The 21,137-nt window shown below is 34.7% G+C and overlaps 1 protein-coding gene across 2 annotated transcripts in view; it reads left to right on the top strand.

Moving 5' to 3' along the window:
• The window catches only part of grm8a (glutamate receptor, metabotropic 8a), a 269,794-nt gene that overhangs the window by 159,297 nt on the left and 89,360 nt on the right, over positions 1-21,137 (top strand). For both annotated transcript variants that reach the window (XM_088645158.1, XM_088645159.1), the window contains exons 4-6: positions 16,345-16,480; positions 18,553-18,707; positions 19,253-19,390. In XM_088645158.1, coding sequence (XP_088501284.1) covers positions 16,345-16,480; positions 18,553-18,707; positions 19,253-19,390 — 429 coding nt within the window. The remainder of the gene's footprint in view (positions 1-16,344; positions 16,481-18,552; positions 18,708-19,252; positions 19,391-21,137) is intronic.

The raw sequence follows: 21,137 nt of genomic DNA, 5'->3' as shown, positions 1-21,137 counted from the left end.
GACATCTATCCGCCCCTTCAAGGAACATATACCTTAAATTATGAGAACTGGGAAGTAGTCACATATTTTAACCTTTTACAAATCATTTAGATTTTGAAAGATAAACTTAGAGAAAGCAAATAAAAAAAATCGCAGTATATTAATCTAAGGCCCTGCTAAAGAGTTGCATGTTTTAATACTGTACTGTAGGTCCCTTTAATCAGAAGTACATACTGTACAGATGCAGCCATTCAAAATGCGCGGTAAAAACCCGCGGTACGGTAACCTACCCACAAGCCACCGCGGGGCACCGGAGCATACCGCAGGGCAAGTGATTGGCTGGCCAAAATGACCGACAGGGGCACTCGTGGTGCATTGGTTGGTAGTGCAAAGATTGAATCATTTAATGTCTTTACTGTGCACATTTTAATCCGCTTAGTTTTGAATATTTATATGGATTTTACCACTAAAGGGAAATTTTAGTAGCTGAGCATAAAAAGAAGAGGAGCATAACGCATCTGAAGGTCATAAACGATATTAATTTAAAACATTACTGTATGTATGTAAACTGTACTGTGTATGGCTGGTCTTGGTAGTTTAAAGAAAAAATACACACCAGTCTTCCATTTCTCCCTAAACATTTTAAGCATGAAAGTTTTATGAAACGGTACCCAAATATGCGATTGCTGTATAGAATGAATTTTAATTAAAAAAAAATATTTAACACGAACATTAAGCTGTTTACATCTTCCGCCTGAGAACAGTCACCCGTTGCTACCCAACGCAGAATGGTGATTGGCTGACACCATCTGACACCCCTCTGATTGGAGAAAAAAGACGTGCTGGCGTGCTATACCAGGAAGAGGATTCTTTCCATTCAAAACGTGTATTTTAAAAGTTTAAGAAGTAAAAACCTTACAGCGTACACAGATTTCTAAACTGATCAGGATCGTTATCTTTGTCTTATGCATAATAATGTTCACCGCTCTGTCCAGCAAATTAATAATAAACTTTATTTTATATAGCGTTTTAAACGAATAAGTAATTAGATTGCTCATAAACCTAATCACTTGCTTTTTCTTTTTATTTAGGCTCAGATTACAACTATAGATCGAATTATTAATAACCATAATAACAACCAACCAACAAAAACAACCATATAAACATAATGGTGGTGCTGGACCTTCCAGTTTTATTTATTTATTTTTTAATCGCGTAACATAAACATATTACCGTATGCAAACTGTACTGTATACAATATGTACATGTATATTTAATGTCTTAACTGTGCCCGTTTAAGTATTGAATATTCATATCTAATTTTACCACTGAAGGGAAATCTTAACATAAACATACAGTATATGGCTGGTCTCGGTACTTTAAAGAAAAAAATACACACCGGTATTCCATTTCTCCCTAAACATTGTAAGCTTCGAAGTCTTTAACTAACGTGATACCGGAGTCAACAAGCATACTTTTAGAATTTGATTAAAAGGGAATATAATATGGAATCGCGTATCTCAAGAAATTAATAACGATATAATTATATTCATGTTGCAAAAGAACTGCAACGGACATAAAAACTCCCTTGCATGGTTTCATTACGACCAGAATCGGTCTTGAGATATTTTTAACTTGATTTACAGTATTTGAGAGGTATGTCTTAACACCGATACTACAGTGCTTAAGTACTGCTCACGTATATGTTTCTAGGTTTATATTATGCATTTCATACGGTCAAATTACTTTTGAGCAATAAGAAGCGAGAAACGGTATGCGTTTTACTTTCGTTTTGTGCTGGGACCCGTGGATTGATTAGAGATATCAAGTACATACAAGTCATTTTTTAAATGTTGTAGTTCGTCTTGAAAAAATGTTACGAGTACATCATCTATCAACAATTACACAGGTTCTGTTTCCATATTGCGGATTTTGGTTACGTAATATTATTTTCTAGATTTCACGTTGTGAATATGATGGGATGTCTGATGGGATGTTTCTAAAAATCCATCCTCTGTAAAACGTCTTCTCCAGTTGTCCTGCATATGTATTCGCTAATGAAGCTGTGTGTTCTGAGCCTAGATCTCTACATTTCTGTATGAACCAGCTTAGAGGGCTAAAGACAGCTTGTGTTTAAATTGAGTGTAAGGCAATTTATGCTTCTAAAGTCATGGTCAGCATTTATCTTTGTACTGTGTTGTAAACTTGTTCTGTGCCAAGTCACATTATTTTATAGCGTTTTTAAAGCGTTATCAAATACGGTGTTACTGTAGTTTACTGAGTCCCATGTCACATGGTCTGTGATTGAAACCTGTAAAACCGGTTTAATTCGTCACAGCCAGCACTCTTCAGGTGTGAGAGTCTTCTGCTCAGAATGAAACGCTAAAATGTTTGTGTATATTCTAATGGTAGTGGGGGCGGGGTGTGTGGGAATAAGTTTGGTTGAAACATTTTCTCTGAAAGCATTTTCTTCTTGTAACCGATCTTGTTACAGCATGTTACAGTTTACTATTATTAACCATATTAATTTTAAGTGCTTAATGTAAAATCTTGTAAAAATATATTTTCATTGTTCAAATATACATTAAGTCTGACTATCATATAATAAGTTAAATACAAAACTAAAGAAAAAATAGGGTTAAATATAATTCAAAATATTTTGCTAACAATGTTAACTGTTTATGAATAATAAAATGTATTAACTAAGGAGTAGGATGGCACAGTTGTTAGTATGTTTTTTGTTTTTTTTAACCCAATCTCCGGGAAACCATTAGTACGATGGTGAATCGGAGATTCTCAACCCTTGCTGCGTACGACTGGAAAAGAATTCGTGATCGGATCAACGAAATGCTTCGTAGGAGGAGGCAGTCTTTTCCTCTTGTCTAACAGTCTGTCCACAAACAAAACATTCCTGTTAGACGAGAGGAATTGAAAAAAAAACAATGTTGTCAATGAAAACCGGTGTGTGTGTCTCTCCCTGCTGGATGTCCCTCTCACAAACTGCTGAATGAATAAAATAATTTTATTGAAAACGAGTTTGCGATTGTCTGGTCTTTAAATTCTGTAGATACGCGATTCCATATTATATTCCCTTTTAATCAAATTCTAAAAGTATGCTTGTTGACTCCGGTATCGCGTTAGTTAAAGACTTCGATGCTTAAAATGTTTAGGGAGAAATGGAATACTGGTGTGTATGTTTTCTTTAAAGTACCGAGACCAGCCATATACTGTATGTTTAAGTTCCAAAATTAATATCGTTTATGGGCTTCACACGCGTTGCAGTATGCTCAGGCACTAAGTAAAAGGAGATGCTTCGTATTGCTTGACTAATTTTAAAAACTAAGTTATAAATATAAAAATTGCAGGCGCTGCTCTGGTGCGTCGGCTCCTACACAGTGCCTGTCTGCCGTAAGCGTTACAATATACATACAGTACCCAACACTGCTTGTACCCATCTGTCATGTAAATAAAACACCTTGAATTGAATTGAATTGAGGGGAGAAGGGGGGGATACTAAAGCCAATACTGGCTCAATGGGCTTTGACGTGCTAATGCGTTAACGGTCCGGGTGTGGCAGGCTTCCAATGTCAACTCGACTCGATTAGAAGACAATGAACGTATTTTAGCCCTAAATGAATTAATAGCAAACATGGTTTACATAAAATACATTTTTCCAAGAAAGTTTATAATAATACGATCTATAGTTGAAATCTGAGCCTACTTTAAAAATAAAGGAAAAGCATTTTCAAAGAGCAATCACGCTGTGTTTATGAAGAAAAAGTGATTAGGTTTATGAGCAATCTAATTACCTATTCGCTTAAAATGCTATATAAAATAAAGTTTATTTAGAGATGAATGATCAGTGTCGCAGTTTAAATAATGTGAGTCAGGAAACTAACACAGCGCCACCGGATTTAATAACGCAATAAAAACGCTATAAAATAATGTGACACAGTACAGCACAGTACAACAATACTGACCATGACTTTAGAAGCATAAATTACCTTACACTCAATTTAAACACAAGCTGTCTTTCTGTATGAACCTCTAAGCTGGTTCATACAGAAAATGTAGAAATGCATTAGCCTGATCATGATTAAAAAACACATAATTAAACACGCGTTTGCGATTTAAATCAGAACACGATTTAAATCAATATAAATGTTTATATTGTAACGCATACTGTCCCGCCTCCATTTCTCTATAACAATTTACTGTTGCACACACACACAATAGAAGCAGGAACCACTGTCAGAAGGGAAGATATATTCAAAATATCGCAAATATCGATCATGTTGCGATATTTTGAAATATAAAAGTCAATTGATTGTCCATAATATCGCTTACCTATTTTTTCGAAGAAATGTTTGTTAAAATAAAAGTCCAGCACCAGCTGGATTCGAACACACAACCTACCAGTTGGAAGTCACGCACCTAGACCAGTAGGCTACAAGACAGCTCGCATGTTCAGGTAGGCGAAACAGCCTTACACAGTCCTGCCGCAGTACACGGATATAATCATACCGTTATTAAATTCTTTAGATACGCGATTCCATATTATATTCCCTTTTAATCAAATTCTAAAAGTATGCTTGTTGACTCCGGTATCACGTTAGTTAAAGACTTCGAAGCTTACAATGTTTAGGGAGAAATGGAATACCGGTGTGTATTTTTCCTTGTGATATTTTAAGCTCTAGTTGAATGATAGGTGTCGCATTTTAAATCATTTTCATAGCTAGAAATTATGAAACGCCCTGTTAAAAGCAAGGAAGTTTTTATGCCCCGTTGAAGTAAAACAAAATGCCTGACAAAGTATGGCTTGGACAGATTCCAAGTGCTTGTACAAATGTGCTAAAGAAATTATACTTTGAGTATACAGCTTGTCCAAAGTCATCCATTATTAATACTATTAGTAATATCTTCAGTAAAGGCTTTGATGCATAAATATTTCTGATAAAGGTAGGTTGTGTACTTCTGTCCAACTGAGCAATCTTGCTTTCATAATATATACCAACATTTTAATGACTGATGATTAACATGCTGTAATACACAGTTCAAAATTAAAGGCTCAAATGCTGTACATGAGAGGTTAAGCTCCCCCTGGCGGTTTTACAAGGCGACGCCGGATAGTTAGTCACGTGACACACGTGAAATGCGTGATACCGCGTGATACTGTGACACGCCCACCGGGGTATGCCGCGAAATACCTCACCCATTTTGAATGGCTGCATCTGTAGGTGTCAGGAGTACTGTTCAACTGGTTCAGCTTAGCCAATAATTAGATCAGCTGGGATGTTAAGAACTCTACATCCACATCAGCCAAAGACTGGAACTGAGCACCACTGATCTAAGGCAAATTCCAGTTCATGATTAGCATGTAAGATCACTGACTTGTGTTCTGTATAAGTAGTCTTGCCTTATTTGTTTCACAAATGAAAAAGAACTACTCTTGAATGGCATGTTGCTTGGCATGGTCACAAATTGCCATGTTACATTAGCCAATTTACATGGCTTACAGAAAACTGAAGTAGCCAGTTAGGTACCAATAGGTACCGTTAGGGAATCTTTGATGCGCCACTGTTGAATGAAAGCAAGCTCCAAAAGCATATAAAAGTAAAAACAAATTAGTATAGTTACAGTCAGTTAAAAAAAAAATCTTGTCTATATAACATGTAGTCAGAGAAGGCAGCAGGGTTTAAAGACCCAACTGCAGCATACAGTAGGTAGCAGTGGTACATATGTCCTAGGAGACTTCAGAAACATTAATGACTGGATTTATTATCCCCTGGACATACTGTATCCTCTGGCTCTGGACATAGAGAAATGCACTTTTAAGATTTCACCAATGTTCTTCTTCCCAGTTGAGTAATGAAGGATGGGAAAAAGTTGTGTTTCAGTCGTGCCTGAAGTACATAAAGCAAAAAAATCTTTTGAAGTCTTTTTGATTGGCTGGCTTGAAGGTCATGTGACTTCTGAGCACTTCATTTTAAAATATGTTGAAGCTTCAAGCATAGAATGGAAGAAAGAACTGTTATTCTACTCTTAAAGGTTTTGATTTGCTAAATGGCAGTTGTACAATTGGAAAAGACAAAGAGCCTTTCGACTCAAGGAAACAACAAAATATAGCACCTTATTTTGGGGTAATCACTTGACTGTCTACAAGGAACTTTTAACATTAGTAACACATTCTGGATAATTAGTGTAGCTCCTAAATTCTGGATATGAGGATAACAACAGTGGTTTACAACGGTTCTTGTCCGAGAATTACTATTCAGTAGGTATTTTATGCAAAATACCGGCATATGACCATATAAAGCACAATACCACAAACTCAAAATAGTTTACCATTACTGTATGTATCTTGTGTGAGTATTGGATTCAACCTTTCTTTGATTAAAGAAAACCCCTTTATACTATATACTGTAGTGCAGACTTGTGTCAGATACAATACAATACAATGTACAGTATGTGACCAACAAAGTCATTCAAGACACTATTCGAAATGTATTTAAATTTGGCCTCTTTTTTTGTTTTATAATTATCAATTTTTTAATTACAATTTATACTCAGTTACTAATAATTCTACTGTATATACTGTATGTAAAAAAAAACAATAGTTCTGATAGTGTCATAAAGTATTGTAACATACAGTATCTTATTTGGAGTTGTTTTTAATCATGGTATTTAATTTTTTTGTCACTAGTACAGTATGCATACAGTATGATTAGCACAGGAAAGCTAATCAGACTTTCCTTAATGAGTTAATAAATATTTAAAACGGTGATGATTGGTCTGGCAATCACATGCAGCTGCAGCGATTTAAGGATTCACTGTGCCACCTGGTGTTTCACGGAGTAGTGCAGTCCTGCATCAGATTATTTGAAAGAATAAAAGTGTTGTGACGTGGTGCTTATCATTGTTATGCTAGTGTATACCAGAAAAAATAAATAATAATATGTGCATTTATGTCTTATTTATGTAACTATTTACATAATATAAATTATGTATAAGAAAGAATATATCATTTTAGCAAAAGTTCTTTTGACATTTTTCATGTTAAATGAGAATTTATTAATCTTCACTTTTATCTTCCAACACCTCTGTTTATGAATGAACACAATTATCCTTCATTTTATACAGTATATTGCATAGTGAGGATTAGATGATGAGCTAATTACTTTTCTTCATGATATCTGTATTGGTGCGGCTAAATGTTGTGTACCTTTTGAGATTTTACCTTTTGGGAGCTCAGATGGTTTTAATTTTTTACCATGCAGTCTATATACTCTTAGATTAAACCAAGAACTTCTGTTTCTAAAAGTATCAGTTCAGTGTTTTTGCATTTGAAATGCAATAAAAATCTAAATACAGATGCAGCCATTCAAAGTGCGCGGTGCAGACACGTACCGGAGGTAATTGGCTACGGTGTCGCGCATCGTGACGCAAAATACCGCAGTATGTGATTGGTTGACCGACAGGGACACTCGTGGTCCGTTGGTCGGTCGTAGAAAGATTTACAGTAAATGTCTTTACTGTGCCCGTTTTAGCATTGAATATTCATATGGAATTTTACCATTGAAGGGAAACCTTAGTACCTGAGCATAAAAAGAATAGGAGCAGACTGTAACGCGTGTGAAGGCCATAAACTATATTAATTTTGGAACATAAACATACAGTATATGGCTGGTCTCGGTACTTCAAATAAAAAATACAGTCTTTATCGAAGACTTTAAGTAATGTGATACCGTAGTCAACAAGCATACTTTTAGAATTTGATTAAAAGGGAATATAATATGGAATCGCGTATCTAAAGAAATGAATAACGATATAATTATATTCATGTACCGCAACACAAGAATAGTACACGCTGTACATTGTCTGTTGATAATGTTTCTGTAGTGCTTTTTAGCACTCTGCATTTGACCTAGCCGGTGGTGCTGTGGGTTAGGTTCCTGACTCCCATGTCACGTGGTCTGTGGTCGAATCCCGCTGGAGCCATTACTTTTTTTTAACAAACATTTCTTTGAAAAAATGAAACGTTTCCCTTGGTCAGAAATTTAAACCTCACTCGCACCAAACAAATTTATATTTCTAAATATCACAACATGATCGAATTTAACTCATTTTAATAACAATGAATAGTCACCTATGCGTTACAATTTAAACATTTATATTGATTTAAATCACGTTTTGATTTAAATCGCAAACTAGATTTAAATATATATATTTTTTTGATTCACAATCAGACAAATGCAAAATAAATTGATATCTTTGTCTTCTAAGTATCTTAATAAACTTTCAGCATAGCTTTCTCCCTGTTTAGATTTATTTTTTCATGGGATCTTGGGATCAAACGTGGAAAGATTAGTTTGTAATCGTTTTAATTTTTTAAATACATTTTAGAAAAGTGTAATCTATACTAAAAAGCTGTACACCACCTGCTATAAAGATACATATTGTAATACTTTCGGGTTCGGATAGGACAGACACAAGAACTCAGACTTGCGGAGTTAAAGCAAGTTAAAGCCTTGATTTTATATATCACCTTTAAAAGTGGCATCTCAAAGCAAAGTAAATACCCAACACTGATTGTACCCATCTGTCATGCTAATAAAGCACCTTGAATTGAATTGAGAGAGAGAGAGAGAGAGAGAGAGAGGGGGGAGGGCAAGAGAGCACACCCAGGACAGACAGGCAAATAAGATACACTCCACAGACATTCACAACAGCGACATATCATAAAACATTTGCACATATAGTTAAATTATTATTTGTTTTTCAGGAAGTTAAAAAAACACTTGAATTACTTATCCAGTCTCTCGAAATAAAATTGTTTTTCAAGCAATGCAACTAACGTCAGGCAACGTGTTTTTTTTAATCCAACATTGACAGCCACATCTTAAATCTTGTCAGTCAGCTCTTTTTTCTCTATTTGAATTGTGGCGATTCAAACAACCTGGGATAACTAGTGGTCTCAAAGTCACTGAGCTCACAGAGCTTCAACAACAGATGACAATTCCCTTCGTCCTTCCTTAGTCTTCCTGAAATTGTCAAATTATGAGTGAATAAAAGCATTTTATTAAAAACTTAATAAAAAATATTGTTTTAATCGCGTATCTAAGGAAATAGCAGTATAACCTTCTCCATGCACAAACAGTGGCATGTTACATTATTAATTTGGGTGTCTCCTCTTGCCAGAAAGCTCTAAATTGCATTTTTGACTTTTTTTAAATTGCAACCCATAAATAAAGCTGATACTGTTTAGACTTTTAATTATTTTAAACTGTATTACAGCAGCACAATGCACAATGCAACGTAAATTGCAAAAATGCACTTGGAATCTGTCCAAGCCCTACTTTGTCAGGCATTTTCTTTTACTGTAACAGACATAAAAACTCCCTTGCTTTTAACAGAGCGTTTCATAATTTCTAACTACGAAAATTATTTAAGTTGCGACACTTATCATTCAACCAGAGCTCGAAATATCACAAGGATCCTCAAGAGCACAGCAAAGACTGTATTAAAAGTATACTAGTGACAAACAAGTATACTTTAGATTTTTTTTTCTGAACCGGGGAAAATCTGATCATGTTTCTCTATAACAATAATAAAAAACATTATTTTACATGTCACCTTTATGTGATATCACCTTAAGGACAGCACATACAAGGGTTAATTGCACAATGGACCGCGCAAAGAAATTTAAAATAGTCTTCTTTAGGTGTGAGGGCAGGAGTGGATTGCAGAAGGCATAATCAGCAAATTAGGAAAACAAAGAACAGGACAGGTGAGACGTGTATCCAGAGAGCAAGTGATCAGAAAAAGGAACAGCTGTTACGCCCAGGTTTTATGCTCTCTCTCTGCTGAATGAATAAAAGCATTTTATTAAAAACGCGTTTGCGTTTGTCTGGGTATTTACTTTGTAATCTGTGGTTTACATCTACTGTATTGCTTTGAGATGCCACTTTTAAAGGTGATATGTGAAATAAAGTTTTTTATTATTGTTATAGAGAAACATGATCAGATTTTCCCTGGTTCAGAAAAAAGACGATTCAAATCTGTAATCTTTCCACTTGTATGTCATCGGAAAATACAAGAAGTTTCTGCTTTGTGTAAGGATGGTATCAAAAAGTAATCTAAGTGGTGAGAAAGCTGTGCTCCTCAAACCGCTTTACAGGATAAAAACAATAACAACAATAGTGTTAGGCTGGGCAAACGATTTTTTTATAGAAATACAAAATGAGATATAATGATGTGTTCCAGCTTAGACATTAACGGGTACAACCCCCCTCTCTGCGGGAGTGCTGGCTGTGACGAATTAAACCGGTTTCACAGGTATTTTCAAAATAGGGGGCAAGTTTTTCAGCGAAAGACACCTCCCCCCCTCCAAAAGTACAGTACTTACTAGTTAAGAAAGCTAGGCTCCTCAATGAAATCGCTTTAACATGCTAATGCGTTGGTGTAACAGTCCGGGCGTGGCAAGCTTCTAATGTCAACTCGACTACGGCGAAAGGAACCCTTCTTTCATTGGAAGACAATGAACATATTCTAGCCCTAAATGAATTAATAGCAAACATGGTTTACATAAAAGACATTTTTCCAAAAAAGTTTACCACTTTTTTACACGCTATTTCACATGTTAGTTAAAGACTTCGATGTTTAAAATGTTTAGGGAGAAATGGAATACCGGTGTGTATTTTTTCTTTAAAGTACCGATTCCTGGAATCTGACTGGCTGACACCCTTCTGAAGTGGTTCCATAATATCTGGTATACGGAAAAGAAAGCGTTGATAAAAAAGCCTGGATTCTCATGTATCTGATACAAGTATCTTTTAATACAGTCTTTGCTGTGCTCTTGAGGATCCTTGTGATATTTTGAGCTCTGGTTGAATGATAAGTGTCGCAATTTAAATAATTTTCGTAGTTAGAAATTATGAAACGCTCTGTTAAAAGCAAGGGAGTTTTTATGTCCGTTACAGTCAAAGAAAATGCCTGACAAAGTAGGGCTTGGACAGATTCCAAGTGCTTGTACTAATGTGCTAAAGAAATTATACTTTGAGTTTACAGCTTGTCCAAAGTCATTCATTATTAATACTATTAGTAATATCTTGGTTGTGTACTTTTGTCCAACTGAGCAATCTTGCTTTCATAAAATATACCAACTTTTTAATGACTGATGATTAACATGCTGTAATACACAGTTTAAATTTAAAAGCTCAAATGCTGTACATGAGCTTTATTGGCTCCTCCTGGCGGTTTTACAAGGTGATGTTTTTCCGGCATGACGTCAAATGATGCGATTTACCCCGTGATACTGCGTGATACTGCGACATGCCCACCAGGGTATACCGCGAAATACCCCACCCATTTTGAATGGCTGCATCTGTAGATATTTAAAATAGAAAGTTTAAGTAGTACCTGCTATGATAATTGTTTTGACTATCTGCCTATGGGTACAGTAAAATGGAAGACTGCAAATATAAAGTCAAGATGAATAACCTTCAAAATGTGTGCTACAATATTTACTTTTAAAAGCAATTTTACTTTTTTTGAAAACTTTTTTCCCCCCATTTTATGTTATAAGCCCATCTGTGAAAATTATTTAAATCAAAAAGGATTTAAAATACAATGAATTTTTGTTTCATGCTAAATAATAACTATAACATCTTGGTATATATCTTCACATTTCATTAGATCACTTGCTAAACATATATTATCCATTTTCTGTGGTACTCATTGCCTGTGGAATGTACAAATATATAAAATGCATACAATAACTCAATAAAAAATCAGGTACTTCACAACATTTGCAGTATTTTATTAGATGCTGTTTCATTGGCTCACTGTTCCAATACCACATTTGCTGTGCTCCAATGAAGGCTAGCCCTATCCTATAGATACGTATTTCTCCCAAAAATGGTAGAAAACTCTCAAAAGCTGCATATTTCTCCCACAAACGCTAGTTATATCTCAAAGATTAGTATTTGTCCCACAAATGCTAGCCTGCTCTCAAAAACGAGCATTTCTTCCACAAACCCTAGCCCACTTTAAAAGATGAGTATTTGTCTCACAAATGCTAGACTGCTCTGAAAATGTGTTTTCCTGCCTTGAGTGATAACCTACTCTGAAAAAATAGTATTTCTCCAATGAACACTAGCCCAGTCTCAAAGATGAGTGTTTCTCACGTGAAAACTAGCCTTTTCAGAAAGACGAATATATCAAAACAAAAAGGTATGTAACTGTCAACCAATTGTTTTACAGAAATAAACAAAGAGAACTTGAACTGAATAAACGCCATCTAAAGCAACTAAATAATTAAATACTGTATAGGACAAAATAGACATTAAAGTAAATAAACTTCTTCTTTTAAATTTGTATCGATGCATACATTTTATAAAGACAGTTTAATGTATATATCCTTCTTTGCTGATTTATTTTATTAAATTGTAATAATCAGATAGAATGGCCCTGATTTAAAGGGATATTTAATTATATTTTCTCTCTTCATTGCAGTACATCATAATTATGATTCACATGGCTATAGCCTTTCTTAATATCTTTGCTCTTCAAACTACATACTGTACAACTGGTAAGATTTCACCTAGAATTATAACATCTGGTGCTAATGAAAAAGTTTCTAATTTTAATCTGTGTGCACTTAGGCACTACTAAATGCACTATCCTGTGCAAGATTTAGATTTGTACTTTAAAAAAAACAATTGAAAAAGATAAAATGTATCATCATGTATATTAACAGATCCAGCACTGGGCTATTGCTCAGAAATGTGAGAAAAACAAGCTAAAAACTACTAGGAGCTGTGTTTATTGAAATGCATGAGCAGAGGATGAGCTAGCTAATCCCACAGAAAGAAGAAAAGCTGCCCAATCACGCATTCTTCCTTTTTCAATAAAAGCTGCTGTGTGACCTTCAAGACTAGTTAAGTGCCTTTTTTTATCACTCCAACACGTGATACCCCTATTTAGTTACTGTAGCACTGAAAGAAGCCAAAAGAGATTGATCAAAACTATCGATGATGTCTCCCAACCAAATAGAGGTCAAACAACCCAGACACACTTTCTTTCAAGGATCCTGTTTCTGTCAGTTATCTCACAGTTTCTTACTTTGCTGGCTTTATTTTAAGACATTATATCATATTGTATAATTTTATCACATGTTTCTGATTTGAAGCATTTCTTTATGTTAAGCTTAAGGTTTGTCTTTTAAAATTTTATGAAAATGAATTTTCAGGATGATAAAAATGTTTAAAAGGATCTTTTCACTGGATGTTCTATTCTTTAGGGGGAGCTCATCTTTCAAAAGTAATTAATTGTTAACAGCAAATCTCCAATGAGAGTGATAGAGGGTAGCTCTGTTTCAGACCATAGAGCAACAAAGGCATGTAGGACTAAACCTTAGGCACTATTGTAACACAACATTAAACTTTTATTTTTACAATACGTTTCTTTTTTTGTAGAACACTAATGAGATTACATGGATGGAAGGTTATAACAAGTTATTGTAACATTTAACATTTAGTCAAGTAACAATGACCTAAGATTTTGTTGTGTACAATATACAGTAAATATGATCCTAAGATGAAATATTAAGCAGTATGTACATGATAAATTAATAACCTATATGAAAAATGCATATGTTAAAAGGTATTATACTGTCAAGTCACAAAGTCATTGGCTGACATAAGAATAGGCAGTGATAACGTTGTTGAGTTTTGAATTTGTGAACAATATGGCTCATGAGAAGGAAATTTAATATGAAATCAAGGTTTTAACTAATGAAGTGTTGTCCTATCAACAGCTAGCAACCCAAGCAGAGGAATCAGAGGGAGGTTTGTGAAATTGGTACACAGAAAGGGTTGAAATAATCCTATTCGATTTCAAAATCAATCATTTGTTGTTAAATATCTTTATTTATATGTTGTAGAAGAGTTGGAAGGTTGAACCGCAGAGCACTATAGCAAAGACCATAAAAGAGTTTCTTTATTATAGTACATTTCAGGCACGAAAATTCGTTCTACATTTTTGTAGAAAGAAAGCTGCAATGCTTAAACATATTGTTTTGTTCTTAGACATTGTAAGATAGGTTTTAGCTGAAATCTGATGGGTAGTTTAAATTTATGTTGGTGTAACAAAGCTCTAGTACAGGACTTACAGTATAAGCATGCCTGTCTTCTGAGATGTTAATAATGTGCTTGTTGTTTAGGGATTCTATTCCCAAAGCCACTTACTCAATATATACAAGCTAGGGTAACCTTTCATTTATTTATTGTTACTGCTATCTTTGTAAGCAAAGTGTAATTTCTCTCTGGCTGATATTAGTGTTTCAGTTCTGCATTTAAATTAAATGGAAACTTGGAAAAAATAATGTAATTGTGAAACATTAAGAAGCTAATTAGTCTTTTGAGAACCTCTTGCTGTCTAATGCAGGCTGGATATGTTACACGTACTGTATTTCAGATTATGCTTGTTTCTACAAATAAAATTACACTGTCACAAAGCTATTGAACTCTCCTTTTATCATATGTTTTGCAATATGATGTGCATCATGGAAGATCTGATATTCTGCATTTCATTAGATGGACATTTAATTAAAAAATATACTATTCTCTGCTGAGACTGAGTTAGATCAACTCATTAATGTTTGTTATGTGATGCTTTTGTTTCAGAAAATATCACTTAATTGAATTAAAAATTATATTGGTTAATCCACTACAAAACTGCATCTTGCTGCTGTACAATGTGCAGAACAGTACGGTTTGGAATACTTGGAATTATATTCTCCAGTGGAATACAAATTCTATAATTGAATAAAATGTTATACCTGGGAAATGAAACTTCATAAAACTTCCATGAATAAGGTTCAAGATTTCTATAAATCAACTGGCAATATTGAAAACAAACTAGTATAATTTATAAGATCGGGCAAATGGAACTTATGTGAGAAATTTTAATTTCTCTACAAAATTTACATGGGTAGAAAACTGCTGTAATAACCATAACTTGTAGTACTGTAAGAACAGTAAATAATTTTTTATCTCAGATCATCAGTTGATATAAAAGTGCCCTACAGATACATCTGAGGTTACATAGTGTATGCTATTCCTGTAATAATTGCACATTCAAATATTGAAATTACAGTTTGTAGAAGTAGAGAATATGTCTTTATGAAAGTATTTAAACACTTTTGCAATATGTAATAACATATGCAAACTATAGAAATATACACAGTGGCAATATCAAGAAGACTTTTATAGTTTTATAGGTGTTTAACAGACCTTGTTTTTTAGCTGTTTTTCATTTATAAAAACCATTAGAATGCATTTATTGATCATGGTATCTATCCACATTTATGTTGTTAATGTTAAAAACCTAACAGTGACTTAGTACAGTAGGTGCTGCCTCTTGGGCCTGGGACAGATGTCACAACAAATTTAACTAACACACCTCTGTCTGAGGAATCGTCTTCAGAGATTCATCCATAAATCATGTTCTTCGGTATGTCTTACAGTGACCACTTACGAACCTTCATTATGTTATTTCTTCCAAGATAAAAGCCAAGATTCCCAAAAAAGTACACACAGGATTTATAGAAGGCAAAATGCAAACACACAAAAAAGTAACTCTTATTTGTGAATTTTGCCATTACTTTTGAAACTCACATATTTAATGATTCGCAGTGGTATCTAAAAAAAGACACAAAAGCAGTTAATGTATGTCACATTTTATTATTTACAAATTAATGTAAGTAGACTATGAAGGTTCGCATTCAATATTTAAGAACATTCTGTTCAGGTCTGTTCAAGTATTGCTCATCTAATTGCGTTTCTTAAATATTGTAAATTCTGTTTGTGTTACTTGAAAACAAATGATGCCCTACACTGAAATATCACATTTTCTCATCTACAGTACTTCTGTCAAATGGTGTGCTAACAAAACAAAATTGTTTTGTTACCTGATTGGCCCTGTGAAGGCAATGCTTAACTATGAAATGTTTTCCTAATATTTGTTTAGTATCCAAAATTGAAATGTAAAAATATTTTAAAATTTAGAATTAATATCTACAGTATACTGTATACAGTAGATGGCATGGTGACACAGTGGTTAGCATTGCTGCCTCACAGCACTGGGGCCCTGGGTTTAATTCCTCAGGTGCTGTCAGTGTGGAGTATGTGCTCATTGTGTTTGCGTGGCTAATGAACTTCTGGGAAAATTGGCCGTGGTGTGTGTGTGTTGGATGAAAGTGTCAGGAATATACTGGAAACTAGTAAAAACTAAAATATGTTCCCAAGGTTTCTAGTGTATTATACAGTATATTAGATTCTGAGTGGTTATGGGTTTCTCTTGCAGGTGGTGTTTGTATTGCACAGTCCCTTAAAATCCCTCGAGAGCCAAAACCTGGAGAATTTGACAAGATCATCCTGCGCTTGTTGGAAACCTCAAATGCTCGTGCTGTGATTATGTTTGCAAATGAAGATGACATCAGGTATGTTATTTAAACAACACATACAGTATGACAACATAAATTAACAAAATAAAAATTAGGCAATTAAAAGCTGGATGTAAACAAAAAAGGCTGTGCAGGGCAAAATGAAATAATAAAAAATAAAACAGTATATATACATAGCGGATGTAATGAATGCACCTAGAAGATAATGATGAATGCAGAAAAATGCAGAACATCACATGCAGGTATCAGGACACATAATTGATAGATCATAGGATGCTGCCAATATGTACAATAGCAAATAACAATGATAACAGCTAAAGTATGTATGTACATATGTGAATATTGTATATACGGAGCATCAAAAGAATTGTAGAACTTATAATTGCAACAGGGTCACAAAAGTTATTACCAAGAAGATGACAAAACAGGGTGGAATGGTGGCCCTGTGGCTAAGGATCTGCATCTGCATCTGCACTGGTGGCTGGAAGGTTGCTGGTTCAAATCCCATGGCTGGTAGAGGAATCCTACTCTGCTGGACTCCTGAGCAAGGCCCTTCACCCCCACTGCTCCAGGGGTGCTGTTCAATGGCTCACCCTGTGCTATGACTGCAGAGGGTCAAATTCCTAATGCAAGAAATTGTATATGGCTAATAAAGTGATTTTATAAAACATTTTGTAGCAGGCTCACTGACATTCTATTGAACAAATTTGTCATCATTCAAATGTGCAATGGGGATGAAATCTGGAAAGTAGTGCATTCGCAACTGCTAACTGCAACTGTTACATTTTCATGGTATGAGCACCATCCTGCTTGAATTTTGTCACAATAGGATGAGCAAGTGTGGTCCCAAAGCTCAATCAGTGTAGTGCAATGCAGGCATTTTCCTATCAATTACTACTACTAATGGAGTTCAGTAGTAACTACAAACACTGATGTTCGTGTGTCTTTCTTCCTATTTGAATCTAAATTGATGGAGCTTAGGCATATGCATTACGAGTCTGCTGATGAAGAATTCTGGTCTAGTAAATGTTCGGTCTAAGTCTAAAGTCTAAGCCATATGTCTCAGTTAATATGTTGACAGTTGTCTTAGGATCCATTTCTGTCAAGACACATCAACAGTGTACAGGATCTTGATGACTGAAGTTGGGGCCATTTTAGTTTTAGACTGGAGAATACTTTATTGTCCATTTTGGAAATGAACTACAGTTCAAAAGGGTGCTTGTCTGTTGTCAAATGGAATATGGTGCTCAGAAATATTGAAAACAGAGTTGTAGCAGTGATACCCTGTTGTTTGACTGCTGTTTGTACTACAGAGGGCTTTGTAATGGAACCATTAGTGAGATTATGCACACATATCATCATAAAGGAGATTGTGCATGATGGTTTTTATGACCTCTTAGTGTTCCACGTGGTAGAGGTCTGAAGGTACTGTATAAATGTAAAGAATTGATTATACTGTTCTTTACATTGGATTTTTGATTTGATAGATCTTTAAAATGCCCCTTTCAACAGACATTGACTGCCTGCCTTCCTTTGATCAAGTCAACCTTCTTTAGGTCTTAAAGCGACTGGTCTTTGGTTACTCAGCCCATGAAGACTTCTTGTGGCAGTCTGTAAGATTTTGAAAATCAAAATTCTTCTATAAACATTTAATCAGTCTAAAGACTGATTTATGTTAATAAAACTTACATAAAGAGTGATTTTTTTATTTAGTGGTCAGTATAAAATGCAAGAAAATCAAGATATTTTGAATAATGTACAGTATACCGTATGTGAGGACAGCTAGCTTTATAATTCAAATAAAAAGTAATGTTAATAATGTGGAAAATATCAATTTACAAGAATGTGCCATAACAAACACATATTTTATCATGTATATTTGTTACGTTAACTTTAAGTTGAAATATGTGACTGTATCTTCCAAAAACACTGATGTTAAAACACTTTAATTGATATTTCTCCTCACAAACAGAGCTCATTATATGGTCTATTAAATGTTCCTGTGATTGTGAAAGAATGTGGATCCCTGCAGTGCAGCATGTAATAATCAGCTTGAAGATGCTGCTGAAGAAGACTAATGAATATTTTATTTTTATTTTTGTTTGCAGAAGGGTGCTGAATGCAGCCAAAAGGAACAATCAGACTGGCCATTTCCTCTGGGTTGGTTCTGATAGCTGGGGCTCCAAAATTGCTCCAGTTGTACAACAAGAAAAGGTGGCTGAAGGGGCTGTCACAATCTTACCCAAAAGAGCTTCTGTTGATGGTAGGGAGCAGTGAGAAATGTACCAAGTCTTTAGAGTGATCTTTGGGGCTCGCTTTATTGCATCCTGATTGGTATTCAAACAGGCAAACCAGGTTCAGCAGAAAATGCTTACATTTTTTTCCCTAGGAGGTTAAAAGATCAGCGTTGAAGGGAATTGGTAACAAACCACATTCATTTATTTACACTGCATTCCCTCAAGCTCTAAAAGCAAAAGTGGAAACTCGTTATGCATTCGCATATATGACTCAGAGTGCTGCCATGCTTGTTATAGTTGATGTATTTTGTTCAGTCGTATGCCAAGTGGATGAATAGGGATTACAAGATAATGTTTTTAAAAGCTTTTTTCTATTGAACAGTTTAGATAATTGCATACTTGAACAGCTATTTTTGTGCAATAGGAAACTGTTGAGATAAATGAAAAGAAGATGAATATTTTCAATTAAAAAATCCTGACACTGACCATAGCAATATTTGTAATTGAGCTTAATTTGACAAACTGAATTTTCTTCAGTGTTTCAACCTTTCTTCCTTTTTGTCCATTGCAGGATTTGATAGATATTTTAGGAGCCGATCCCTGGCTAACAACAGAAGAAATGTGTGGTTTGCAGAATTCTGGGAAGAAAATTTTGAGTGCAAATTAGGATCACATGCAAAGAAACTTGGGAGTTTGAAGAAATGCACAGGTACAGTACATTGAAATTTTATGAGAGACAGTAATGTGCTCACGAACAGTTATCAATGTGAAAATATTAACAAGAGAAAGGGATAGAAATAATAACACTTACAGATTGTAAACTCAAAGAAATTCTGAAGAGCTAGGTGGGAAAAGTTTCAATAACTTATTTAATTATGTTAATCTGGAGATTTTTTGGTGAAGATAAAAAAAATTAATGTAACTGAAAAAGCATTATTAAAAGCCAGAAAAGTGTTGTGAAATAGTTTGTAGGATGAAATTGGTCACGTCACTGACTGAATCATAGGTCTGTTGGACAGGCAAAGCTTGAAATTGTTGACAAAAGGAAAAGGAAGCACAATTTCACTGGGAAAGTGAGCCAGTTGATGAATTCTGTATATCTGTAAAGCTAGCTGCACTGTAGTATGATGACAGAATGGTTTCTGTACCAGAACGATAAGGTCCAAATAGTTATGACATAGGTGTTTCTAAAAATTACTTTTCTCTGTCAACTGACCACCACATGAAAGTAAGACCTACAGAGTTACAATTTGTATGGAATATACAATTTATACTGCTTTATTATGTGAACTTTATCTGAAGGCTGTTGTCTGTTTTTAAGAGGTACTGTATGAATTATATTTCAAGCTACATTAAAATTGTTAATGTGCTTAACAATAACTGAATTTTCTCCAGTTTTGTAAGTTTTCACATTATTTTTAAAGGATTTGAGAATCTTGGACTCAGGAGTATCAAATTCTGAAGTTTTGCTTCAGATGGACTTTAATATGACAAAGGCACAACCCATAATGGTTTCAAGTGAAGGGTTTGGTTATAAATACAGTATGCAATACTGTATATGAATTGCTGCTGCAGACAAACATAACAATTTTATATTAATGAAAAATCTATGGAAACATGTAATATAATACCATTTGATTTTTTGTGCACATTCTTTTTTTGTTGATCATTTGTGAACAGGCTGTGCAAAGAATCTCTTTTGCTCCAGAACAGAATTTGCCTCCATTTTCCTGGATATACCCAGCAATTATAAAGAGCTGATTTTACAAAAGACAGCACCAATTAAAAAAATATTGATAATATTAAATTTCTTTTACAGTCATGGTACATTTTGGAAATTTTTCAGGAGCAAAACATCTTTAAAATCATCTTGCAACTTCTGAAACACTTAGCAAATTTCATATTAAAACGAATCTAAACTAAACTAAACTAATGATATCTAACAAGTTTTGTCTGGATGCTTGGGATACAGATGCAGCCATTCAAAGTGCGCGGTACAGACACCGCAGTACAGATACCGCAGGTAAGATGACACGCGATACCGCGGTGCGTGATTGGTTGACCGACAGGGGCACTCGTGGTCCGTTGGTCTGTCGTAGAAAGACTTACTGTAAACGCCTTTACTGTGCCCGTTGTAGATATTGAATTTTACCACTGAAGGGAAATCTTAGTAGCTGAGCATAAAAAGAATAGGAGCATACTGCAACGCGTGTGAAGGCCATAAACGATATTAATTTTGGAACTTAAACATACAGTATATGGCTGGTCTCCGTACTTTAAAGAAAAAATACACACCAGTATTCCATTTCTCCCTAAACATTTTAAGCATCGAAGTCTTTAACTAACGAGATACCGGAGTCAACAAGCATACTTTTAGAATTTGATTAAAAGGGAATATAATATGGAATCGCGTATCTAAAGAAATTAATAACGATATAATTATATTCATGTACCGC

This window comes from Lepisosteus platostomus, chromosome 9 (assembly GCF_059453375.1).
Source record: "Lepisosteus platostomus isolate fLepPlt1 chromosome 9, fLepPlt1.hap1, whole genome shotgun sequence".
In the NCBI taxonomy this organism is placed as follows: domain Eukaryota; kingdom Metazoa; phylum Chordata; class Actinopteri; order Semionotiformes; family Lepisosteidae; genus Lepisosteus; species Lepisosteus platostomus.
This window is presented reverse-complemented; position numbering and strand designations above follow the sequence as displayed.